General features: G+C 47.9%; 1 protein-coding gene across 1 annotated transcript in view; it reads left to right on the forward strand.

The window, feature by feature from the left end:
• Positions 1 to 392: 392 nt before the first annotated feature.
• The window catches only part of MED26 (mediator complex subunit 26), a 41,661-nt gene continuing 15,498 nt past the window's right edge, over positions 393 to 26,555 (forward strand). The window contains exon 1 of the mRNA XM_065917498.1: positions 393 to 708. Coding sequence (XP_065773570.1) covers positions 637 to 708 — 72 coding nt within the window. The 5' untranslated portion in view covers positions 393 to 636. The remainder of the gene's footprint in view (positions 709 to 26,555) is intronic.

The raw sequence follows: 26,555 nt of genomic DNA on the forward strand, positions 1-26,555 counted from the left end.
CCTCCGCCCCACTGCCCTGAGGGCGTCCGCCTAGAGCGCCAGGGTTCAAGGACTCGGCGCTCATTTAGCGTTTCCGTCGGAAACCTCCGGCCGCCACCACCTCAACCTCCCGGCTTGGGTGGGGGCGGGGCCTCCAGGCGGCGGCCGTTGCCCCGCCCAACCGCCTCCCAACGGCTCCCTTGGCCAAGCGGCGGGGCGGAACAGAGGTGGGGCGACTGCGCCTGCGCGCGCATGCGTGGAGCCTAGGGGCGTGGTCTGCAAGTGGCCCCGCCCAGACTCGGCGTCTCTGCCCGCCCTATCTCCCAACCTCCTCAGCGTGGCGCCGACGCTGCGTGCGGCGCGGGTTACCCAGAGTGCTTCGCGCGGGGGTAGCTCACTGGAGTTTGGTTCTCGAGGCGGCGGCAGCAGCGGCGACGGCTCCGGCGGCTCCTCCTCCTCCTCTGGTGGTGGCGGCGCCCCGGGCCTGAGCCCCGGCCCCGGCTCACCTCTCCGTCACCCCGCGCGCCCCCTCTTTCCCCGGCGCCGCGGGGAACATGAGGCTCCGCTCCCGGAGGCCGGCGAGTGAGTGACCCCGGTCCCCCGCCTCAGCCTGCCCGCCCGCTGGCCCGGCCGCTCCCCCCCCGCCTCGCCCAGGCAATGACAGCGGCTCCGCCGTCTCCGCAGCAGATCAGGGACCGGCTGCTGCAGGCCATCGACCCCCAGAGCAACGTAAGTGCTTCTCACACAGGTCGAGGTGGAGGCCGCGTGGGCCCAGGACCCTCCCCCTCCCTAGTGCTCCTCGTCCACCGGGCTCCGAAGGACCCCCCGGACACTCAGCTGCCCCTGAGGGCCGCTGCCATCCAGGTCTCTCTTACCCCGGGCCCGGGCCGGGGGCTGGTCGGGCAGCCCGGCTGCGCTCGGTACGTGAGGCCGAGGCTTTCGTGCGGCCTGGGCGAAGGGAGCAGATGGGAGCTGAGACTAGAGTTTTTCCCCCTCATCCTCTCTAATTCTACGACCCTTGCTGTTCCCGACGGAGCTCGCCCGCCTCGCCCTTACCGAAGGACCCGCGACCCCCGGGAAGCCCTCCCGGCCGGGGGGGAGGGGAGGGGGAAAGGCTGTGATCAACTGGTGTCCGGGGTAGGACTCGGGGAACCCGTGCCCCCGGTGTCTCGGCCTTCTGGGTGATGAGGGAAGTCTTTACCTTACCTCCCGGCTGGAAGCACCTTCCTGGCTTCGGAGGGAGCCCCCCGGGCCTCCTTTACACCTAGCCGGGTGCCCAAGGCGCGTGGAGAGTCCCTTTCGGTTCTGAGAGTGGACTTGCCTTCGTTGGGTCTCTCTTGGGGTCGCTGCTGACGGAAGATGATCTTGTGGAGAGTGGGATTCTTCCTGTTATCTTTCTGGGCCTAAGTCCTCTTTGCGTCTCAGACCAAGGCAGAGTCCCGCTTTTCGGTAGTGAATTAGAGGTGATTGTGTGCTCTCCCATTCCACCCAGAGCCCTCCTTCGTCTGCCCCCTACGTGGGGCCCTAGCCTGCTGGTTTGTGACCTAGACAGTCAGGGTTAACCCCAGGGTGTCGCTTTCTCAGGTGCTGCTCCACCGAGGCTGCTGTTTGTGGAGGGATCTCCCCTGCCCCCCACCGTGTGTGTTGGGAAAGACTCATCCTATTCTCATATTTTCTCTTGAGTGGTTGTCCGTGATAGGGGTCATTTTCCCTTGTGGCCAGAGCAGGTTCAGCAATGGCAAGATGCTGTAGCATCCAGGTATGAAGTGAGCCCCTGCATTTCCTGGGAGACCAGGAAGTGGCCATTGAAACCACTTTTTAATGTGCTGGGGATGGAAGAAATAAACCATCTTCGGCTTGGCCAGGTAACTTAGGTTTCTGTCACTGTGGGGAGTTTTGCTTTTTCTTTACGTGAGTTTTATTGACTACTTTTAGCAGTAGGTTTTAGCCAGCACTCTGGGGATAATTCATGGTTGGATTGTACAAATTTGATAGAAAGAGAGGAGTTGTGATCTTTGTAAGACTGATTTCTGTATCATAAGTAATTCTGTCATTCCTGGTCTTCAGGCCCCATGAAGATAGGCTTGGTGGTATTTGTCTTTAACAAATGTTGTATACATTTTTGTTATGACTTTGGGGGTGGAGTAGGCACAAGCTATATAAAACCTTGCAGAATTTTTGCAGTAACTGGTGCTGCAGCAGTTCCCAGGACTGAAAAATTAGAGGATAAAACAAGTGAAATGAAAAATGTAGCCTTGGTGACTTTCACCTCAGAGTGTAATTTCTTGAGTTCCATGTGCTTGTTTGCCTTCCAGAGATTCTGAATGGTTGCTGAGATATTAGCACTGATCCTAATACCACCTAGGAGAGCTTTGGGATCTGGAGGCGCTTTAACAGGCAATCACCATGTTGTAGATTAGGTGGGGTGGTGACCTCAGGGGTTCTAGTGTTTTGTAAGACTCTAAAGCGTTCCTAGGAGAACAGGAGGAAGAGGGGCCAAGCCCATGGTTGTGTTACGTATTATGGAGTGCACATTTCACGTGGCTTATCTGGGATGACTTAGAGTCTTACTGATGTAGTGAATGAAATCAGGGTATTGTCTCTGAATATGAGTGATGAGAAAGTGACTCCTTTAAATGCTGCTGTTGTCAGTGATGTTCTTGAGTATTGTTACAAGCCATTTGACAGGAGTGTGGCTTGGAGCAAACTCCACAGAGAAACTCAGAGCCATGGAGGAATAGGTTGCTGGCAGAGATGCTGTGACCATATTTCTGCAGTTTCTCTTGATTGAACTGGGCTCAGGTGAGAGCTAGGTGGCTTCATCAAGGCATTGCCAGCGCACAGCTGCTCTTCTCTGCCTTACCCAAGCAGGAACTCCACTTCTGCATAGTTAGTTGACACATATTTAAGATGCTCCTGGAAAATAAAAATGGGGACAGCGTTGAAGAGCCAACACTAAAATTAAACCTCTTCTGAGAGAAGCTACAGAGAATTGTGTCATTAATGCTTACCTTCATGGGCATGCAATTTTGATAACAGACTTAACTTTTGCTTGAAAAGTCAACTCAGGCAGCTGACCTAATATCCACAAGTATCTAAAAAGTTAGGGAAGTAACAAAGTAACATTTTCTGATCATCTCCCTGACAAAGGGGGTTCTTAAGAGGAAAGTTCTTTGCTCTAAATTCTAGACTGTGGAGTACTTGAATATCTATAGCATCAGACTTTGATTTAATAATTTTTACCATCTCAGTAATAAATTCTGTACACTCCTTTTCCGAAAGCAACTAAAAGTTTTTTGTAACAGTGAAAGCCTTACTGTTACCGTTGTATGGCAGCCCAAGGTGTTGAAAACCTTTCCGAAGTGCACTGTGTGCCTTTGTTAATCTTGTTTTGTTATGGATAAAGTTAAGGAGGACTGTCTTCTTCCAGCCCAGAAATCTAGAGTCAGTCCACTCAAAATATCAGCAAATGATTGGGTTCCTCATCAGCAAGTGATTAGATTTCCATTTGTATTGGACACTCCTTATTTTGCCAGAGTTCAGGCTTTGTCTTCCAGACCAGAGGACAACCTTCAGGAGGAGTTTGTTTCTCTCTCTGCTCTGTCTAGAGCAGAAGTGATAGGCATACTTTCTAAGTGCTGGTTAAACTACTGAACCCTAGACTCCTTCTTGGGTTCTCCAGCAGGAAATCTCAGAACTGCATTTCTTCCTCAGTATTCTGCAGACTTCAGGTGCCAAGGGGAGGCGACCAAGGGGCCTCTGCAGAGGGACACATGGAAAAGATCGTTTTCCCACCTAGGAATTGGAAGGTGAGGATACCAGTGAGCTTCTTGGGCTGTGGGTTCCTCATCTACAACCTGGATCTGGGGACTGGTGTATTTGCCCCATAAACTAGATCCAGGTTCAGATTCTGGACCTGGGCATCAGAGGCTAACATGAATTGTTGTTCTAGAAGTTTTGTCTTTTAATGCAGGATCTATTGTGTGAATTTTCTGAATAACAAATACTAACACACTTCTGCACAGAGATGTGTGCTTTACCTGACTTTGTGCAGCACTTCAGCAGTCTCCTGCTTTCTTCTAACAGCCTGTAAAGGGACGTGGGGTGCATAGCCAGTCTCCCCTTTCTGTGGGTGAAGCCGACATCATGACAGTGGGTGCTGTTTAGTGTCTTCATTGGCCTGGAGAGGACAAAATGCCTTTGTTTCCTACTCACTTAATGTGAGGTGACTGCCCTAAAGTTAGGGACTTACCCAGAGTTATTAAGCGATAATGCTTCCAACTTTAAATGTACTGTAGTGATCTCAAATGTGGAGAGATGACTTCAGAAGAGGCCATGAGGGCAGTGTTCTTGAGCTGGTAAGAAAAGATGTGGGCGTGTCTTCTCTCCCACACAGGTTTATAAGAGATTACAACTTGGGTTCGATTTACCTGTGATAGATCCAACAGGTTGATGACATTAGACAACCTGTCCCGGAAACATCTGAAGGTTTCTGTCAGGGGAACAGAATCCTGGGCCAGTCCACACTGTGATGTGGTAACTGCCAGCTGATGTGGAGCTTGTCATGAGTCTGGTGTTCCAGCTTTCTTTTTTGCTTCAAGATTACAGCACTTCTGGTGTTTTTATAAAACACCATTGATCCTGCAGGAAAGAGGAATCTTGTAAGTTCTGAAATGGAAGGCTGTTAGTTCCAATTCTCATTAATATATTAGAACATATAAAGTCTAAACATGTGGACTCTTCCTGATCACAGCGGTGGCCCAAATTCCGTAGCCTTCCTGTCTTTGCTCTTTCTATTGTGGCCAGGATGTGTGAGGCCAGCAGTGTGGCATTTTATGACTTTGGGCAGTGGACAGGTGACAGTGTTGGTTGTCAGGCAGGTGTAAGTCCTTGTTGTGACTCGCCCTCTTCCTCAGAAGAAGGTGGACTTTACTTTCTGTCTTCACGGAGGTCCTCAGAGGTGGCTCTCATCAGGGGATGTTGTCCTAGCTGCAGGTCACAGAGGCTTGGAAAACAGTTCAGGTCCGCTTAGGGGAGAGGCATTTGTCCTGATAACAGGTATAAACAGACACTGTGGTCACTTGAACTCACAACACCGCTTCGAGTGGTGGGCCATGCCCTCCAAGGGGCCAAACTTGGCATTCTGTGAAGGAGGAGCTCTCTGCTCACTTTGCCTCAATTTGTCTATGTGTCTGTCTTCTCAGATGGAGTTCTGGTTTATCCAGCACTGATTTTAACCCATCATAACCTCTCAGTGACTGCATCCAGTGGTCTCCTGCCACCCCTCCACTGTAAACAGCTTTCTGGAAGCTGGGGGCTCTGTCTCAGCAGAAGTCGTGCTTTTTCTATTTATTCCTGGTGGTGACTGTCCTGAGTCTGCCTGGTGCCTGTGGGGCCCACTTAGCTGGTTGTCAGGTTGGGTGCCTGAGTTTGTGACTCAGTGGCTGGCTGCGTAGTCAGTAGCATTTTCAGTCCGGCCTTGTGAGTGTCCACACTTAGAGCCCCCTTCTTCCACTGCTCCTTTTCATTCTCCAGACTGAGCAGGTATTGACACAGGGATTCCACGAATTGGAGAGCATTTCCTGCATAAGGAGGGCCTACCAGTATTCCGCATGCTGGATTTAAAAGTATACTCTGAATGAATGCCAGTTCTTGGGAGGCAATACACCTACATTTCAATCACCAACTTGACACACGCTATTTATGGAGATACATGATAAAACTGGAAAAGGTGGCTCAACTGTTGAGTAAATATTTCTAGTGAGTGTTTACGGTGTTGGCCGTGGAGGATGCAGAACTGGGGATACCCAGCCACTACCCTGCCTGGACCTGGAGCATGCATAGTGTGCGCATGGATGGTCAGGGGTTGGGCAGCCTCACAGGGCTGCAGCTCTTAGATCCAAATGGAACAATTCTTCATGTGTCTTATTCAGAGATGGTTCAGAATTCTTAAGAACATAAAATGACTTTGTAGAGTCATTTTTTCCTCCATCATTTGTGTTTTCAGAAGGAAAAGGAAGTCATTTCTTGGTTTGTCTCTGACCTGAGGGGAATGGAGAGTTTGGAGGAATTACTGGCAAGTCATCGAACAGTTTACCCTCTCAGCAATGGGATAGGAAGAGGGCTGGTGAAGGGCCTGGAGGCTGGTTTACAGTACACGTTTAGGTTGGCTCTCTGTGGCTTCTGGAGGCAAACTTAGGACTCAGAAGGCAGGAGTTCCTGGGAGGTAGGTGCTCCCTACCTCCCTTCCTTGGGGGAGCTCTTGATGATCATCAGAGCTGGCTCAAGAGTCCAGGGCCAGCATGCCAGGAGGGTGTCAGACAGGATTGGGCCCTTGGTCAAGACTCAGACTCTTGACCTGTGAGTTCCTGGAGGTTCTGTGATTATGTATGGAGCCTGTTAAAACGAAGGGTCATGTCAGATGATGTGCCCCAGCCAGGTGGGTGGGGTTAAAAGCCTTCAAATGCTCCTGGGACTGCAACAGAGTTTCCTGGATTCGTCCATTGGCAACTATAAAACGAAGAGCTCCCATTTACTAGCACTTACTGTGTGCCAGGGATGTGTAGTGTGCTTTGCATCCTGGGTAGTTCTCTGAACCACTCTTACACATGGATGCTCTGTCTTCATTTTAGGGAAGAGCAGAGGTTAAGTGATCTTTCCAGTGTCACAGAGGTGGATGTGGGAAAGCTCTGTGCCCAAACCCGGTGCTGGTTGTCTCAGAAGCCAGTGGGCCTAACAACCTGTTACATAAGCAGTGCCCAGAATGAAAGTTGAAGTCCAGTGCATCTTCTGAGGTTTACCTTAAATGTGAAGTGTTTTTAAACGTTAAGCTTTGCCTTTCCATTTTCTTCCCAGTTCCTGCAACCTTTCCCCTCTAAAAATCTTCTTGCCTACTGGCTCTTAACCTTTTGGGGTATCAAGTTCGATTTTTATGATCAGAAACATTCAGGAACTTCTACATGATGGCAGTTGTACTGTTTTGTTTTGAAAAAATTCAAGGACGGAAGCTACTCCTAATCCAATAATGTTTTGAAGTAAAGGTATAGCTTGTCATCAAAACAGCATCTACGGAAACTTGCAAGCCGACTTTACCTGTTTGTGTGTGGCACCTTGTATCGGACCTTTGCGCTGCCTCTGGCTGGGGCCTCCTGTCATCCCTACTGCTCTCCCTTTTCTAGAAACCTGCTTTAATCCAAGAGGGTCTCCTTCAGGCACCTAACAGAACTTAAAAATCCTACATTCCTGCTGAGACTAGATCCGTTCCCGTAGGATGGCAAGTTCCTTGGTAACAGAGCAAGAGTTATTCCCCAAGTATCCAGAAAGAACTTCTTTGGCGAGTGGGTGCCCAGATGCTTGATGATGTTCCTGTGAAAGGGCTGGTCTTCAGAACCAGCGGTCAGCACTTACTGAGCAGGTACAGGATGCCAGCACTTTGCACATTTAACCTATACAGCAATACAGCAACCTGGTGAGGCAGGTACCAGTGTGGAGACTGGGACTCAGTGGACACGCTGCTAGAAGGGATGGCGCTGGGGTTGGAACCTGCCCACCCAGTCCTCACCCACCTGCTGCTGCCTCCCATGTCACTTGGGAGAGGGTAGTGGGTACAGGACAGGCACTCTGCTCTCCTGCCTAGATTTGGATCCTTAGGCTGGATTCTTCTGTACAGCATTTTTATGCTTGTTCAGGAGGAATGTTGTACCTGAATACTCTGCTTTCTCTTGAATCGGCTGAGGAAAAGGTGTTTTTCACTTTTCGTTTCTTGGCTGGCATTTTTCACCCCTGACAGAGAAAGTTGCTCTTGATCTTAGATCCCTGTCTATCTGTGATCCCTGGAGACACTGATCAGATGCCACCTAGAGACTCTTTGGCCTTGTTTGATCATTGACAAACCAAACCCTTTCGGACCCCCCCCCCCCCCAAATTTCATTCTTCAGGGCCAGAAAGTGGGTGATGCTTTTTCCAGACCACACCTCATAGTAGATCAGCCTGGTGGCTGCTATTGGAGACTCTAGTCACTTGTCCACTGTGTGCAAAGTGATTTTGTAGGTGGCTGGCCCTAGTTCTGTCTGGGGGGTTCTGTGGTGGAGTCGGGAGAGTTACTGATGGAGAGTTCGACTGCACGTGACCATGGCTAACACCGAGAGGCCATTGGTGACCTGGCTGTCCTCTTCCAGGTGCTGGTGGCCCTGCTCTCCTGCTTGTACCTTCATCTGCGCCCCCTACCCACACCCCGGTCACACTTGGCTCTGCAGAGCACCTGACTTGCTAAGCTGGCCTTGGCTCTCCTGGCACACACCTGTGGGCTATGTTCCCCTTGTCCCTATGATGCCTTACTTGGATATTCCCCCTCCCCTATTCCAGCTTAGCTCTCTGGACCCCTCTGCCATCAGGTCCCTGGTCCAGCTTGGGGTGAGTAGTGGGCTGGTGGCCACAGGGTGATCCCCAGCATAGCTACCTGTGTCCTTAAGGCCAGTCCTTCTTGAAAGCCATTTCCAGGGAACACGTCCCAGCTTTTGTTGGTTTTTTTTTTTTACCCCCTTGGTGTGCCTTGGCATCTGTGCCAGGCAGATAGTTGGCAAGCCAGCTTTTTAGTGCTGCGGGGGTGGGAGGGGTGAGTGACACTGATGTGGAGGTATGCAAAATAGGAACAATGGTTTTATACCCTTTCTGCTAATTATTTCACATTGTTTCCTTCAAGCATTCAGTTAGATAGTTGCAGGCAAAGCACCTTTACTACTTCTGCATTGGCTTGTGTTGCACAGAGGCCCAGAAGTGGATCTCTTCTCAGGTGACACCCTGACTTTACTTCATCTCTCTCTTTTGCTTTCTGTTGTGTTGCCTTTGCACAGTGGGTATCGTCTCCCCAGCCCCTGTAGCTTTGGGAATCACTGTTACGGACCATCATCCAGGGCAGAAGAGGAAGGTACTTCTTCCCCAGAAAGCTGAGCAGACGTTTCCTGGTGCTTTGATTGAATTTGTCTGGACTTTGATTGAATTAGCAGACTGTGTTGATTGGTTCACCCCTAAATCAGGACATGGTGTTATTCCACCCAGACTGACCCAGAGTAGAGGAGGTGCCCCCAAGAAACATTAGGGCACTGTTCATGGGAGAATAGGCTTGGAGTTACCTGGTAGTGACCCCTGGGTGATGCCTTTGAGGTGCTGAGATAGTCACCTCTTTAAACATTAAAATTTTGATATGATCACACCTTCAAGTAGTTGGGTGTTGTGCTGGGCCTGGGATTGGGTCTAGGTGACAGAATGGACATAACTGAAATGTGAGTTCTGGAGTAAGCAACGGGTGGTTTGCATGGCATCAGATGGCAGCATGGGGCTCTTAAGTACCCCTCGTTCTGGCTGAACTGCAGACTCTGATTTGCCTGTAGTCACACTTGGGTTCCTTGTATTAGCACAGGTGCTTGGTTGCAGCTTTTGACCCCATCCTGGGCTCAGGAGCCCTTTGGGAGTCCAGGAGAGCCTTAGCATGGCCCTGCTTATGCTCTGTTTCTGCACGCGCCGTCACCTCCCCTGGTGCTGCAGTAACTGCCTGGGTGAGGCTGGGGAGGAGGAGGCAGTGCCTGTGACCAAGCAGGAGCCGAGCCCTCCAGCCTCACAGAACAGGCTTAGAGCATGGATGGTTCCTGGGAGGTCTGGTCAGAACTGATTGTTGTGCCCATTTCCTCTTAACTGTCCCCTTCCCTTGCTTAACAGAAGCTGGTACCTACTTGATTTTCAGAGTTTGGTTTCTTTCCCTTAGGTTAGCTGAGATCGGGTCAGGTGGTCTTTCATGGCCCTTTATTTTCCCTTTCCTATGTGTCTGGGGAGCTCTGACAAGCACCCAAAGTTGGTGATGTCTACTCCCCCTTGTCTGGATGCTGGCAGCTGGGCAGTGGCAAATGTGGGCCACATGTTACGATTGAGGCGTGTCTGGGGGCAGAGAGGTTTGTGAATGGACATTTCACTTTCACTTCTATTTTAAAGAAGCTTCTTATTCTTAAGCATTTAAAGTTCTCCCTTTGAAGGCTGGTCAGCAAGCCAAAGCTGCTGCTGCATGCAGGAGCCTCACTTCTCACCATCACCCTCCTGAGTGACGTGAGCTCATCCTACATTTGTTTGTAACCTTTCTCCTTGCACCACCAAGTCAAAATACTATTAGGGATTAAAATTAGAGTGGGAGAACTGAGAAGGAAACTGTTCTGTTTTTTTGTCCTCGACACCACATGCATATGTGTGTTATGTGGATAGACTTGTTCCACGTGGTGAGAAACGTAGCAGCTCTGGGATTTGAACTCTTGAAGGCTCGGTCAAGGATGGATTCACTTTCAGTTTGAAAACTCCTGAAGAATCACTCTGACTTGGCTTGGGGGTGGGAGAAAATGGTAGTCTCCAGAGGAAGTAGGGGAGGAGCTTGCAGAAGAAGCAGGGTCTGCTGTGCAGACAGAAGCAGCAGGTGTCCCTTGACTGCTGTAGCCCTCCCATGTGGCAGGGCAGAAACAGTGAGACACCGGTCTGGGCCGGGAGCTAGGGACTGTCTTTGGGTTACTGGTGAACCTGCTTGTCGGCCCCACTCAGAGTTAGGGGAGTAAGTGTCTGCCTTTCGCCCTGCGGATGATGCTCGTTTGTCAGGAGTATAATTGGCATGGTTTTCTGTCCTGTTGGTGGTGGGCTCCTCCAAGTCAGGAAATAGGAAGTGGCATCATCTGCTTTGTGAGATGAGCTGGCCTTGGGCATGAGGATGCATTACTGATGCTTGTCACTTGAGGCCGTCTCCCTGGGTCATCATGCTGTCCTTAGTGACACCGCAGGCTCAGTGCTGAATGCAGCTGCTTGGGAATGAAGGAAGCCTGAGGCCTAATGCTGAGTGGTTGCTGTGGTTGGCCCCCTGGACCATACTGCACTGGCCTTGCTGCTCTCTCCAGACCTCCTGCTCACTGTACCTTCTTGCCTTTGAATATTTGACTTTTCTTTGAGGACCCCTGTCTGGCCTTTAAGACTTTCCCCAGATGTCTCACTATGGTTTCCAGTGAGCCCTGGGAGCTTGCAGGCCAGCCAACTACTGACCTCGGCTGTGCTGTTTGTTGGTGGTGCCACAGTCCACTGCTCTGCTGGCTGCCTCCCTCAGTCGCCCCATTCCTGTGAATGGGATCTCTAGGGAGATGTAGGCTCTTCCCAGCCAGTCTCCTGCATTCAGATCTTGTCTCTGTGCCAACCCCAGAGTGAGTGTTCAAAAACAGACTGGGATGTTTCACTCTTTCTGTTGGGGCCATGTGGCTGACTGGGTAGCGTGGGAGCTCTGTAGGTGACATAGTGAAGAAGGCAATCTTTCTCCAGGTGGAAAACTTGGGCTTTAGAGTTGGGCAGAACTGAATTGGGATCATGACTCTGCTGTTCGCCATGTAGTTTTGGATCAAGTTAGGTTTGCAGCCTTAGTTTTCCTTGGCTGTCCAAGTGGGACATCCTCTACTGACAGTGGGGTGTGGTCCCTGACCTGAAGCATCCTGGTGGGTCTTGATGGGTGGGTGGTAGCTGACAGTTCACAGACTTGTTGGTGGGCAGCTCACCCAGGTTCCATCCCTTGGTGGGTGTCCTTAGGATGCTTAGTGATTGAGGTCTAGCCAGTCATGGGGCTACATTTTTCCCAGCCAGTGATTGGTTCAGGGGCGGACCTATGACCGTTCGAAAATTTTAATACTTTGTTGGGGTACTTGGGGGAGACTTAAATGAGAAGGATGTCAACAGGTTGCTGCTAGGGTCTGCTGCATGAGGACAGCCTGCCCAGGAGTAAGACTGGCCCAGAGGGATGGGGAGGAATAAGTTGCTGGGGCTCAGTTGGCCCTAGGTGAGTTGGTGGTGTCTTTTCTTGGTAAAGTCCATTTATTTGACCTGATCTTTCTGTCACTTGCAACCAAGAGAGTCAGCTGAGCACAGTGTGTCCTAGTCTCTGGCATCCTCTCTCCTGCCCTGCTCCAACCTCTCTCAACTGCTCATCCGCTCCTGACCTGCTGTTGCACCCCCACCTGGATAGTCTGCCCTCCATTCTCTTTCCTTCCTACCTGTTTCTCTGGGCTCAAGGTGCAACTTTCTTCCCACAAGGCCCTTGCCAGCTCTTCAAGGAGCACTGTCTTCTGTTCCTGGCATCCTGGTCTGATCTTCCCCACCTTTAACCTGTCTGGTGTGCATGTATCCCCTTCTGCTTTGGTCCCTTTCTTGCTGTTGCATATAGTTCATTCTGTTAGGGCTGAAGACCAGTTTACTGTGGGTCCATCTCCGATTTCAGGCTGTGGATGAGCACGTGCATTGCCTAATCTGGCAGCATCAAGCTGGGTTCAGGGTAGAGAGAGTTCAGGTTTGGTGGGGACTGGGCAGAGCAGCTGCTTGGCTCACAAGCATTGGGGTTGGGATGGCTGGTTCCCCGAAGGACGGCCCTATCCTGTGATGACTGGCCCTCTCCAGACCTCAGCCCTTTGGGGTCCTCCTGTGGTGCATCGGTTCCCTTCGAGCCATAGTGGCATGGTCAGTACTCAGGCATTGAGCGTGTCTTGTGTGTGTCACTCAGTTTTAGGGAGGCTGGAAACAGGACAGGCAGGGAGGTGGGCAGCTTTGCAGCACTTGCCTAGCCTCCTCTGTGGTGTGATGATCCCTCAGTCCCAGACTCCCGCCATGCCAGGAGTGCACATACCTCCTCCCTCCTTTGGACTCCCCCTGAAAGAGGGAGGAACACTGAACACTGAACCCCTGCTGTGCTGGGAGAGCAGTGGCTCCAGGTCCTCCTCAGTTGCTTCTGCCTGAGTGGCCTCAGGGTGAATCACCTAAAGCCTCTGGTCCTCAGTCTCTCTACCTGTGATATGTGGCTGTTGGTGCCATCACCTGGTGGTGTTGTCCTGAGGGGTTGAGCGTGTTAGGTGCCTGGTGCAATGTCTGACTTGGGCTTAGTCACCTAGAGGAGGGCGGGAGCTGCTGCTGTTTCTCTTAAAGATGAGGAAAAGAGCGAGGGAGCCTGTCCTTACCTGAGGCCTTGCAGCTGGAAGGAGCAGAGAGCGGACTTTTAATACTGTTAGTGGGTAATAGACCTGCAGGTGGAGTTCAGCCTGGCGGGAATCTCATTCAGTCTAGTAAGCAACCCTACTTAACAAATCCAAGTATTCAGTGTCTTTTGATGTCATCTTTGTAAGGGTTATATCTTTGTAAGGACTTTATCTTTGGACTGTAACAGAAGCAGGACAGTAGCAACTCATTGTATGCTCACTCTGTGATAGGTAATATCCCCATTTAACAGATGAGACTCAGGCTTAGCCAGGGTAAGTAGCTGGCCACCGCACAACTGACCTCAGAGCCTTTCTTTTTCCCGGAGGCCACTGTACCCACTGCAAGGAGGGGAGGCGGCAGCGAGAATCCTTGCGGAGCTCTTTCCTGGCAGAGCACTGGTGCTGATGGAGATGGTCTTTACCCACCAGTCCCGTGTGGCAACCCCAGCCACGTGTGGCTCAGGAGCACCTGCCTGACATGGGTGGTACCACCAAGGAACTCGCTTTAAAATTTGTTTAATTTTAATGCCTACCTCAATTAGTGTGCTTCTGGGCCTCATCTCTTGTATTTTGGGTAAGAACTGAGGCCTTTGTTGTGTTTGTCCACATGGGGCGTGGGGTAGATTGGGGGTGCAGAGCACAGCCCCCTTCCCCTCCTAGCAACCCTCAAGTCCTGACTCCTCCCCGTCACACCCACTGGTTTTTCTGGTATCTCTGAGCCCTGTTAGCGCCATTCCCGAGGTCTTGTCTTTTGGAGAAGAGAGCCTTCTTTCCTTTTCTTAAATACAGATTGATGGGTGCAAAATTGTCTGAGCCTCCCCCCAAATGAAAAAGATGAACGGATGGGCAGATAGAAGGAAAGAAAAGTATTTCATATGCAGGGGTTTTGGAGTTAGACCTGGGTTCAAATCTGTATAGCTCTGTTTCTGAGATGCTTGTCTTTAGACAAATCGCAGCAGATATTGCGGACAGTCTGTCAGACTTTCTGTCCTCTGATAATAAAGTGAGGACAGACCCTACCCTACCAAAGGGTAAATAACGCCCAAAGGGAAGTTGCTGTGTACATCAGAGACACTGAACACATGCAAGTACACCCCCCTCCCTGCTTTTCTTGAGGGGTGGGGATGGGGCCAGTTTTCCTCCTGGATGAGTTTGTAGATATTTAACTTTGGTTTTCACAGATGGTATTTTTTCCCAAAGATAGTCTTCGTTTTAGTGTGAGCAGTTACCAGACAACATTGCATAATTTTGCACATTTCTGAAAGCTCCCTTGGGGGAAGTAGGAAGAAATTGATTGTAGAACAAAATCTCAGGTTTGTAGACTGAAAGACACACTTCTTTAGAAGTACTTGGGATGGAACTCCCAACCGGACTTACCACTTGCCTGAACTTCTCTGAATCCTATATTGCAGTGCAGACCACGGGAGGGAAGGGATCAAAATGCAGATTTCTGTGTGTGTAAAATCACCTTTACGAAGCAGTATTCTTTCAATGTGGAGAACTTACTCAGAGCTAACAATCACAACCTCCCAGAAACATCACCAGATAGGGAAATATTGATGTGAGGAATAATTGAAAAATGTATACCTTATACGCAAATATGTAGGTGAAATAGCATTGGCAGGTAATCGAGACTGGGCGTTAAACTGTCCTGTTGCTATTTTATATCTCCTACTCTTTTCCCCCTCATCCTACCCAACCTCGCTGGCAGGACCCAGGAGAGCTTCGTACTTCATACTTCTTCCCTTTTGAGAAATACTTACGTGGCAGGAGGTGTAGCTTTGGTCGTGTCCTTTGATATAGACGTTTTTTAACTCTTGGAAATTTATTTACAGATACATGATCATTTTTAATAACAATGTTAGTGAATATATTTATCCAATATTAATTGTTCATATCATTAATTAAATGGCGTGAGAGAGGCTTAGGAAACATGGTGGATCCACTGGGTCAGATAGCATAGAGCTGTGAAGATTAATCCTGAAGACTGCAGAAAAATGGACAAGCTTTGCCATGATGAAGAAAAGGAGCTTTTTTTTTTTTTTGGTCAGCATCACACAACTAGGAAAGTCACAAAAACTAGACCTTAGGATAAAATGGGAGGCATTTGTATTGGGGCAGTAGGAATGGTTTTTGTTTTTGCTTTTCCTATGCTCTGTTGTTTTTTCAATTAAACAGTAAAAAAAAAAAAAAGAAAAAAGAAAAAGGTTGATTTAGCCTGAAGAGCACTCGAACTATTGAGAGCAATCAAGATGTGGAGTGGATCGTGGGGCCTCTGTGTACTGCAACCAGCGGAGAGAAGAGGGTTGTTTTCTCTCGTGCTTTTTTGGGAGGTTCGGCACAGGAGTGTGCAACTCCTTACCCCAGTGAAGTCCACCTGTCATGCTTCTCATGCTCTCAAAGCACAGGAGTCCAGCCCACCAGGACAGAGAGGATGTGTATGAAGTTTTTCTCAGTGTAGTCAACGCCGCTGTAGCTGTGGCTCTGTTCAGGCCCTGGGGTCATCTGTGCTCCCTGCTTTTCTCTACCTTAATGCACCCAATCCAGCTGTAAGTCCTACGCATGACTTTGGTGACTCTACTACCAAAATGTATATTCTCCTTTCATCATCTTTTCTCCGTCTTGCCCCTTCCAAACTGATATCAGATCTCACCATTGGCTTAAGATCCTCTGTGATTAGAACAGGCATCCCCTCTCCTTATTGTCATGAAGAATTGTTGCTTTCAAGTTGTGGTGCTGGAGAAGACTCTTGAGAGTCCCTTGGACAGCAGGGAGATCAAACCAGTCAACGCTGAATTTGAGTGGAAGGACTGATGCTGAAGCATCAATACTTTGGCTGGCTACTTGATGCAAAGAGCCGACTCCTTGCAAAAGACCCTGATTCTGGGAAACATTGCAGGCTGGAGGAGAAGGGGGCGACAGAGGGTGAGATGGTTAGATAGCATCACCGACTCAAGCAAACTTGAGGAGATAGTGAAGGACAGGGTAGCCTGGTATGCTGCAGTCCAGGGAGTTGCACAGTCTTGGACATGACTTAGCGACTGAACAATAACATGACAGGTTGTTTGTGCTTCTTTCCTTTCTCGTCTCATTTATACTTCCCTCTCCCTCATTCATGGCTGTGTAGGTCCCCTCCCTAGATATTACCTCAGATTCCTTCAGGCTTCTCTTGGCCAACCTTTGTAAAGAGCTCCCTCCCCTCCCTGCTGTCACACTGCCTGCCTACAGACTCTTGTCATTTCACAGCACACATAGGAAATAGGGTGTCCAGGCAGGGCACTGGGAAACTGGAACTGGGAATGGGGGGACGAGCAGTTCATTCCTTCAGTATAGTTTTGAGAAAAATAAAGTGTAAAGTGTTAGGGGATGTGCTAAATATTGAACTTTATTGACTCTCCCGGTAACATTATTGATGTTCCTGAAAGGGAGCACTGTGTCCTTGAACACAACTTTTATATGTTAGCTGGATTTTTTTGTTTTTCCTTGACACTGATAATCACCATGGAGAAGTTCAGTTTGCTTGCAGAGATGATAAAACTTAGAACCATTTTTTAAGTACACCATAATTTATAAGAGGTAGCATCTAAAGAATGCAGGCTCTTTCCTCTTTTCATTTATCTGTGATGCTGAATTATAGTAATGCAAATGGATTTTAGTTTCATTCAGGGTTTATTTTAAGCACTTTGAAGTAATAGAGAACTCTAACTTACTCTGTGTGGTGTGCTTATACATGTTTGACAGCTGGCTTTCCAGGAAAAATGCCGTATATGTACATACATGATTATACTGATGGAAAGGATAGGTAGCAGACAATTTACAAGTAATCACGAAGCAACACTTTATTTTGTAGCCAGTTGTTTCTTTCAGACTGCTTTCCTTTTTTGTTGTTGTTGTTGAAGTTTTGTATCTATAGTCAACTTATGAGTTTAATTTTGACATGAACATTGACTGATAATTGTTACGTTAGTAAGTGAAGTAATATCTTTGCAAAATCAGATAATAGTTTTCAAATACTGGAAGAATATTTCCTCAGTTGTTTGTGCTATTCCTATTGGCATGGCACACTTTGAAGTTTAATCTGCATAATCAGTATTTTCTTAAGTCTAAATCCCAGGGGCTGGCGAGCTCTTTCTGGACCAGATAGTAAATATTTTCAGTTCAGCTTTGTAGCTCATACTGTCTCTGTCACAGCTCCGCCTTTATGCATACCACAGAAGCAGCCATAGATAATTTGTAAACAAACAAATATGGCTGTATTCCAGTAAAACTTTATTTACATGGTTGATTTTATGTTATGTGAATTTTACCCCAATAAAAAATATATAAAATGAAACTTTTAAAACTCTTTACGAAATTGGTCTGGATACGGCTCAGGACTTTACAGAGGCCACCAACCTGAGGATAAATCAGGCCCTGATTTGTAGTGTTTGCCAGTTTCCATGGTATAAATACTTTGACTGTGTCTGATTTCAAGCTACTAGCATGATGTCACCAAATGTGAAGTTGGGAAGACATGCTGCAGTAGTAGACATGGCCAAGATATGGTAGTCATGAACAAGCTTGAAAACCCAAACAATAATGGCTGTGCTCAGTTGTGTCCAACTCTTTGCTGCCCCATGGACTATAGCCTGCCAGGCTCCTCTGTCCGTAGAATTCCCCAGGCAAGAATACTGGAGTGGGGTGCCATTTCCTTCTCCAGGGGATCTTCCCAGCTCAAGGATCTAACCCACATCTCCTACATTGGCAGGTGGATTCCTTACCACTAGCGCCACCTAGGAAGCCCCAAATAATAGTAACTGTGGGGAAAAGAGTATTACATCACCTTTGTTTTCAAATTTAAAAAATTGTTACACTTAAAAAAAATTGAGGTATAGTTAGTTTATGGTGTTGTTAGTTTCAAGTGTACAGCAAAGTGATTTAGTTATATATATATTCAATTTTACACACACATGCGTCCCTTTTCAGATTCTTTTCTACTATAGATTATTACAGGAGACTGAGTATAGTTCCCTATGCCATACAGTAGGTTCTTGCTGCTTGCCTGTTTTATGTCATAGTGTATATGAATCCCAAACTCTAATTTATCCCTCCTCTTTTCCCCTTTGGTAACCGTAAGTTTGTTTTCTATGTCTGTGAATTGTTTTTATTATGTAAATAAATTCATTTGCATCACTTTTTAGATTCCACATATAAGGGATATCATATTATATTTGTCTCTTTTAGCCATGTTAACGCTGAATCACTTTGCTGAATACCTGAAACTAACACATTATAAATCAACTAGACATCAATTTTTTAAAAAAAAGCTATCCAAATGAAGATATCCCTTGAGAAGTAAAAGGGAATGCTAAAAGTAAATTACATTACAAATTTTTTTAACCATAAATGGTTTATTAAGAAGCAATAAAGATTCCACTTAAAAGCTAGTCTTATTAAAATTCTAAAACTTTGTTTAAAAAATGTTAAATCCAGGACATGTGCTATAAAACAGATAGGAACTCAAGTGATCTAGGATAGCAGTCACCCCAGACCCCAGGAATACGGCAACAGAAGTAACACAGAGGTGGCATTCATCCTTGCTGATATCTGTTTTCACCAGAATGTTTGTCAGAGGAGCTCTGAACTCATTCCTACCTACTCCCTTAGACGCTGTCTCTCTTATGCATGTTGGTGCCTTTGTTTTTCAGGAACTAGAAACATAAAGCTTACAAGCACCAACTTGAGCCACACTGCCTGGACTTGATCTGGCTCTGTGACTGTGTGGCCTTGGGCGAGTTACCTAACATCTTGGAGTTTCACTGTGCTTATGCAGAAGATGAGAGGTAGTAGTAATACCTATCTCCCGGGGTTGTTTTGAGGATTCACTGAGTTGATACACGTCGTGTCCACCCGACACACAGGGCTTCTTGTGCAATTTTATCGCTGTTAGTGTCTGCTGTCTCCCTGACACTGAGCATAAGTAGAGGTGATTTGTGAGCTGGGTAGAGCCCAAGGGTTGTGACATCTCCTAGTACAGTATTTTTAAAACTTTAATTAGCCACAAAAAATACAGATGGAGGTTTCCTACAAAAATCCAGCTATGTGGCTTTTCTAGAAAATTTAGAATGCTGCCAGGCAGGAGATAACTGCCTGCCCACAGCAGCCTTCAGCCGGCAGTCCAAACCACTCCCTTATCATAGCATTTCTTTAAAAAATTACTTATTTTATTTTTGGTTGTGCTGGGTCTTCATTGTAGTGCACAGGCTTCTCCCTGCAGTGGCTTCTCTTGTTGAGGAGCTCGGGCTCTGTACGCACAGGCTTCGGTAGCTGTGGCACATGGGCTTAGTTGTTCTAAGGCATGTGGAATCTTCCTGGACCAGGGATGAAACCCATGTCCCCTGCGTTGGCAGACAGAGTCTCATCCACTGTACCCCAAGTGATTGATCATTGCATGTGTTAACAGTGGCTGTGTGTAACAGCTGGCTCCCAAGGTTCCTGAGTGCTGGCTGGCGTGAGCTGAATGCAGCACACACTGGGGTTGAGACCCTCCCCTTGTCCTGCTTGGATCTGGGCTGCAGGCTTCAGGCTCCTTGTCCAAGAGGCATCGGTGCCTTTGCAGCTGACTCCTGGGATGGTTCTCTTGGTTGGAGTGTCTTGGAGGCCAGCTATTCTGAAGATGGTTTGGGGCCAGCATTCTGCTACAGACCCTTTGCTGCCCCAGGTTCTCTCTGGGACTCCAGGCTGAGGTGACCATCTCTCCTGGCCCAGGGCTTGGGAGGAAGCCTTCCTCTGGTATGTCGTGTTGGTGATTTTCTTCATAGCTTTGCATACAGTCACTTTGTCCTGTTTCCTTGTCAGTCTTCTTTCTTCCCTGCCATGAATGTAAGTCCTTCCAGCTCTCCCTGCTCCCTGAGTTCCTCCTCAGCACAAACCCATCTTGACTTTCCTGGTAAACACGTAGCCACTGAGTGAATTCTGGTGTCTTCTCTCTGTGAGCTGCAGCTATTTTTCAGTGTGCAGCCTGAATGGTGTTGGCGCCCACGTCCAAGGTTTTCCTGATGTTGGAGACAGCCATTCCCTCTCTGTGTGCAGGGCACCTTTCTCCTTGGAAGTGGCAACTCTGTCTTCTGGCCATGTTCTCCTGGCAGATCTCAGTCACTCTTGATAATCTCACCACTGAGCTGTAAAAATTGCTCTAGGTTTCAGCAAGATTAATGCCATGTTTGCTTCTATCTCAGCCGACCTCCCCAGGTATAGTGACAGTCCTGTTGATCCTCACCTGTCTTCTCAGCAGCCTCGGAGTTGGGGGGTGGGGCAGAGCAGCCTTAGTGCCGGTCCTCGAGGGTTGTGTGCACTGGGTGCTCTCTCCCTTCCTGCTGGTGGAATCATGGAATACATGACAAAGGCAGGATAAGATAACAGCCCTGACATCTGAGTCCAGTCTGCCAGACAGCTGGGCCTGCCTCTTCAGGACCCCGTGCAGGGTACAACAGATTTGGCTCTGCTTTCTTCCTCCTCTTTGTAGTGGGGTCATTGCATTGCCCAAGGTGAGAGTGAAAACCAGTTGAGGCAGTACCAGTTGCCATAAAAGTATGTGGACCCCTAGGGCAGAGTTGAACACCTGAATTTATTTCTGAGGGAAAAATGAGATAAGGAAGTTGTGAAGATGATCTTTACAACATTGGTTGCAGTAGGAGAACCCAGAAGGAGTTGGGATGCCCAGCAGAGAAGAAAAGTCAAGGAAATTATGATGCATTAATGGGACGTTTAGCTGTTAGGATCATTATGAAGCGTAAGTAGCAACAGGAAGAAGTGTTCAATGAAGAAAAGAAAAACCAGCTATCTGTGATGCGGTTTCAACTATATAATTGTTGCAGACACTGGATAAGAGCAGGAAAGTCACCCAGAGAAACATTGCCGTGGCTCAGGCTGGTTGGGGCTTGAGGGCTAAGGCAGAACTTGGCCTCTGAGGTCAGACCTGAGCCATGATGTTGTTATCTGCCTCCTGGGACTGTTGGGGTTCAAGAATGATGAAGGTGGTGGCCTAGAAGATGCTCTCAGAGGAAAGGAAGACCAGAGTGGGTGGAGGAAAACTCCAGAACTGAGGGTGAGGAGCTTGGGCACATCAAGCCTCAGGTCCTCATCATGGAGCCTAGTCAGTCTGGGTAAAAAGTTATGGGGCTGGATATAGGCATGCTCAGACAAAGCAACTGTCACAAGTTGGCTAGGAGGTGAGCTCAGGTCCACCGTACCAGGGTTGAAATCAGGATCCAAAGAAGACATGCCTTAGATGTGGAGAAAAGATAGCCTCTTCAGTAAGTGGTGCTAGGAAAACTGGACAGCTCCATGTAAAAGAATGTAACTAGAACATCTTCTTACACCATACACAAAAATAAACTCAAAATGGATTAAAGAGTTAAATGAAAGGCCAGAAACTATAAAGCTCTTAGAGGAATACATAGGCAATACACTACTTGACATAAATCACAGCAAAAACCCACCTCCTATAATAATGGAAATAAACACAAAAATAAACAAGTGGGACCTAATTAAACTTAAAAGCTTTTGCACAGCAAAGGAAACTATAAACAAGGTGAAAAGACAACCCTGAGAATGGGGGGAAATAATAGCAGATGAAACAACTGACACAGGATTAATTTCCAAAATGCACAAGTAGCTCATACAACTCAATACCAGAAAAACGAACAACCCAGTCAAAAAATGAGCAGAAAACCTAAATGACCATTTCTCCAAAGAAGATGTACAGATGGCTAATAAACACATGAAAAGATGCTCAGTATCACTCATTATTAGAGAAATGCACATCAAAACTACAGTGAGGTATTGCCTCATACTAGTCAGAATGACCATCATCAAACAAATGCTGGAGAGGGTGTAGAGAAAAGGATAAGGATACCTTCTTGCCTTGTTGGTGGGAATGTAAATTGATACAGCCAGTACTGAGATTCCTTAAAAAACTAGGAATAAAACTACCATATGATCCAACAATCCCACTACTGGGCATATATCCTAAGGAAACCATATTTGAAAATGACACATGTACCCCAGTATTTATCCCAGCATTTATCCCAGCACTATTTACAATAACTAGGACATGGAAGCAATCCAAGATGTCTATTGACAGATGAATGGATAAAGAAGTTGTGGCCCATACATTACTCGACCATAAAAAGGAACGCATTTGGGTCAATTCTAATGAGGTGGATGAACCTGGAGCCTATTATACAGAGTGGAGTAAGTAAGAAAGAGAAAAACAAGTACTATTGTCTATTAATGTATATATATGGAATCTAGAAATATGGTGCTGATGAACCTATTTGCAGGGTAGCAGTGGAGATGCAGAACAGACTTGTGGACACATGGCAGGAAGGAGAGGGTGGGGCGAATTGGGAGAGTAGCATTGAAACACACACACTACCATATGTAAAACAGATAGCCAGTGGGAATTTGCTGTGTGACGCAGGGCGCTAAACCCAGTGGTCTGTGACAACCTAGAGGAGTGGAATGGAGTGTAAGGTGGGAGGGAGGTTTGAGAGGGAGGGGACATATGTATACCTGTGGCTGATTCATGTTGATGGATGGCAGAAACCAACACAGTATTGTATAGCAGTTATCCTTCAATTAAAAATAAATACATTTTTTAAAAAGACATGCCTAATGGGGCTAGTGTGAGTGGGTTTATTTGGAGGTGAGAGAAAGGGAGGTTTGCCTGCACCAAGGGTCCTCGCCCACTTCTGAGGGTGGCAAACAGTGGAGTCAGCCAGTGGTCCTTAGAAAGCCTCATTACCTGTCAGATGCAGAAGTGCCGCTAAGTGCATCCAGAGGTGAGGCCTGGGCCCCAGATGCAGCTGTGGAGCTGCCTGGGGGTGGGACTGCTCAGGCAGTGGAGAAGTGTGGTGAGAAGGAAAGGGTCTGAAACTGTGCCTTGAAGAGCTCCGAGAGGAGGATGTAGAGGGCTTGAATGTAGAGGGATGTCAGGATCTGCCCAGGGTCCAAGAGATGAGGCAAGGCAGGGCTGAAAGGTCCTCGGCTTTGGTGAAAACTTGCCTGGGCAGAGCATTTTTGGTGCATTGATAGCCTGCATGCTCAATCATGTCCGACTCTTTGCGACCCAATGGACTAGAGCCTGCCAAGCTCCTCTGTCCATGGGATTCTCCAGGCAAGGATACTGGAGTGGGTTGCCTTGGCCTCCTCCAGGGGATCTTCCTGACCTGGGGATTGAACCTGCATCTCTTCAGTCTCCTGCATTGGCAAGCAGGTTCTTTACCACTAGTGCCACCTGGAATGCCCAGGTAGAGCTCTCTCTTAATTTCCTTTTCAGTGTTAATGTAAATTTTAGTGAAAACTTGTGCTGTTTCCTCAACTAGTTGCCATGGTCAGTTATGTTTGGTATCCACCTGTAATGGTGGCTACAGAAAAGGGAAGAAATAAACTTTTTAAAAAAGTTTTTAAAAATTAGTTTAAAATAGAAAATATTAATAGAAAAATGATATACGGAGGGAAATACAGTAAAAAGCGAAGTCTTCTGTGTTCCCAGTTCTCCTCAGTGTTCTTCGCCTGGTACATTTAAAGCAAGGAAGAGCTGTTGTGGCACTTCTCCTGGAACTGGCTCCCACCTTGCCTTGGATGCTTGGTGACCAGGATGTCATGTCTCGCTGCAGGGCTGTTCTCTGACATTCAGCCATGGGGCTGGCTCTCATCCTCGGGATCAGTTTTGCCCCCTTTCCCCTGTGGGATGCCGGTGGCTTGGGGTGAAGCAGACGGTGCTGATGGGGTCCACACCAGCCCAGTGGGGATGACTGTTGAGTGGTCAGGCTTTCCTGAGGGTCTCCATCAGGCAAGGTTGGGAGGAAGCAGTTGATTTGACTTTTGGTAGTAGATGGCCTTGGGAGCCGTCGAGGTCCTCCCCTGTGCCCTAATCTTTTACCAGCAACCTTCCGTTCATCTGCATGCCAGGCAATGCCACCACCTCGCAGATCATACTGTCACTGTATTAGCATGCCGGATTGTGGTGTTTGACTTCCCCATTGCTTTAATATTGCCTTTGAAAAAATCTCACCTGGCTTTCCTTCCCCCTGCTTATGTAATCCTTTGGAATCATTTCATGGTGGCCAAAGTAATTTGGAAAAAATCTTTGTCATTGTGGTAACTTCTAGGACCACTGTGTTGAAAATAGAAGACTCTCCCCAAAGCCATTGGGTCCTACTGACCAAACATGGCCACCCTGGTCATAGCCTGCTGCTGCTCTTGTCTCAGCCTTCCCTCTGCTGGCCACCCAGACACAGTGTTTTTTCCCTTGTCTTCCATGGGGCTGTGTGTGAGCAGCACTGAGAGTCACCTCCCTACTCCCCATGACCCTTGTGGGGCGGCTGGTGCAGGTAACAGCTGGCAACAGGAAAGGCCTGTTTGCTTTCCAGATGCTAACTTGGTGATTGCAGGTCCCAGCTTGCTACAGAGGGAGACCCCTGAGATGTTTATAATATTGGCTTAACACAGTGCCCAGCAATTGGACAGTAAGATGGGACTTCATTTATCCATCTGTCCTTCATTCACTCACACTTGAGAGTAGTAAGTGTCTAGCTCAGCTGTCTTGGGGGAGGGCAGGATTTCAGACATTTTCAGGCCCAGGAGCTTAATACATTGGAGAAAACTGAAGAGTGAGGGGGAGAAAGAAGCTGTCAGATGCTCGGAGGCTGTTTTCTTGTCAGGAGGATGGAAATAGGTTATCGCTCACACCAACTGTTTGCAAAGAGAAGAGACTGCTGTTTACCTAAGACGTTCTGTAGATGTTTGTGGCCACTGGCCTTTCCCATGTGAGGATAGGAGGTTGGCTCCCTCTCCAGGGTCTCCAATTGAAGGATGACAAAACCCTACAGGCAGGCTGAGGAGAGCACATGTCCTGAAGCTCAGTCCTCGGGAGCTAGTGAGCCTGTCATGTCACAACCTGTAAGACCCTGCCACCCAGCCCCAGCCACAGTGCATTTCCTACAGGAAAGCCAGGAATCACCTTTTCCAGGCCCACAGTTAGGCTGTGCAGTCTGTTGATGCACAGGTGTTGCAGGGCAAGCAGAATGTGTGGGATGGGGGAGGGGGCACAGCTCGAGTAGATTGAGATGAGGCCTGCTGGAGCCCAGTCTGTTATGAGGAGTGCGTTATACACCTGAGCCTTTGTCACGCAGTGCTTATGATACCCCTGGGAGGCCTGGGCATGACAGCCTTCATTTTCCTGAAGGGAGAAGGGACTTTATGCCACTCCCTGCACCCCAGGGGGAGCTGAGGCCGAGTGGGGTATCTAATGCCTAACCTCCAACAAAGAAGCCTTCCTTCTCTTGCCTCCTGCCCCCTCCTCCTTCTTCTAGGACCTGTTAACATCTGTCATCTGCCTCCATAGTCGTTCTACAAATTTATTGAGGTATAGTTGACATATAATAAACTGTGCACACTTTAAGTGCCCAATTGGATATATTTTGATCTGTGAATACACTTGAGAACTCATCACCACAATCATGGTACTAAACATATTTCCAAAAGTTTTTTCTTGTCCCATTGTAATCTTGCCTTCAGCCCACCCTCATCCCTGCTGCTGCTGCTAAGTCACTTCAGTTGTGTCCGACTCTGTGCGACCCCATAGACGGCAGCCCACCAGGCTCCCCCGTCCCTAGGATTCTCCAGGCAAGAACTCTGGAGTGGGTTGCCATTTCCTTCTCCAGTGCATGAAAGTGAAAAGTGAAAGTAAAGTCACTCAGTCGTGTCCGACTCTTAGCGACCCCATGGGCTGCAGCCACCAGACTCCTCCGTCCATGGGATTTTCTAGGCAAGCGTACTGGAGTGGGATGCCATTGCCTTCTCCCACCCCCATCCCTAGGCAACTGCTAATCTATTGTCATTGTAGGTTAATCTGGCTTTTCTAGAATTCTGTGAAATCGTGTACTCTTTTTTTTTTTTTTTTTTGATCTGGGCTGTTTGTTCTTTCCTACTTATTTTGAGATTCATGCATGTTGTGTATATCAATAGTTCTTTTCTTGTTGCTAAGTAATGTTTTATTTTATGAGTATCCTACAGTTTATCATACATGTGTTGATGGACTTTTGGGTTGCTTAATAATCTGTCAGAATGTATTCTGAATGATTATATCATTTTATACTGCCACCCCACCAGCAGTGTATGAGAGTATCAGTTGTCCCACACTTTGGTGATCACTTAGTATGGTCAGTCTTTTTAACTTTGGCTATTTTAATAGGTATATAGTGATATCTTATGATGGTTTTAATCTGAATTTGTAAGGAAGATCTGCTGGAGAAGGGATAGGCTATTCTTGGGCTTCTCCTGTGGCTAGCTGGTAAAGAATCCACCTGCAATGCAGGAGACCTGGGTTCAATCCCTGGGTTGGGAAGATCCCCAGGAGAAGGGGAAGGCTACCCACTCCAGTATTCTGGCCTGAATTCCATGAACTGCATAGTCCATGGGATTGCAAAGAATTGGACACAACTGAGCGATTTTCACTATGACTAGTAAGGTTGAGTATCTCTTGAAGTATTTGTGTTTGTC

The sequence above is a fragment of the Muntiacus reevesi genome, chromosome 1 (genome assembly GCF_963930625.1).
Source record: "Muntiacus reevesi chromosome 1, mMunRee1.1, whole genome shotgun sequence".
Classification (NCBI taxonomy): Eukaryota; Metazoa; Chordata; class Mammalia; order Artiodactyla; family Cervidae; genus Muntiacus; species Muntiacus reevesi.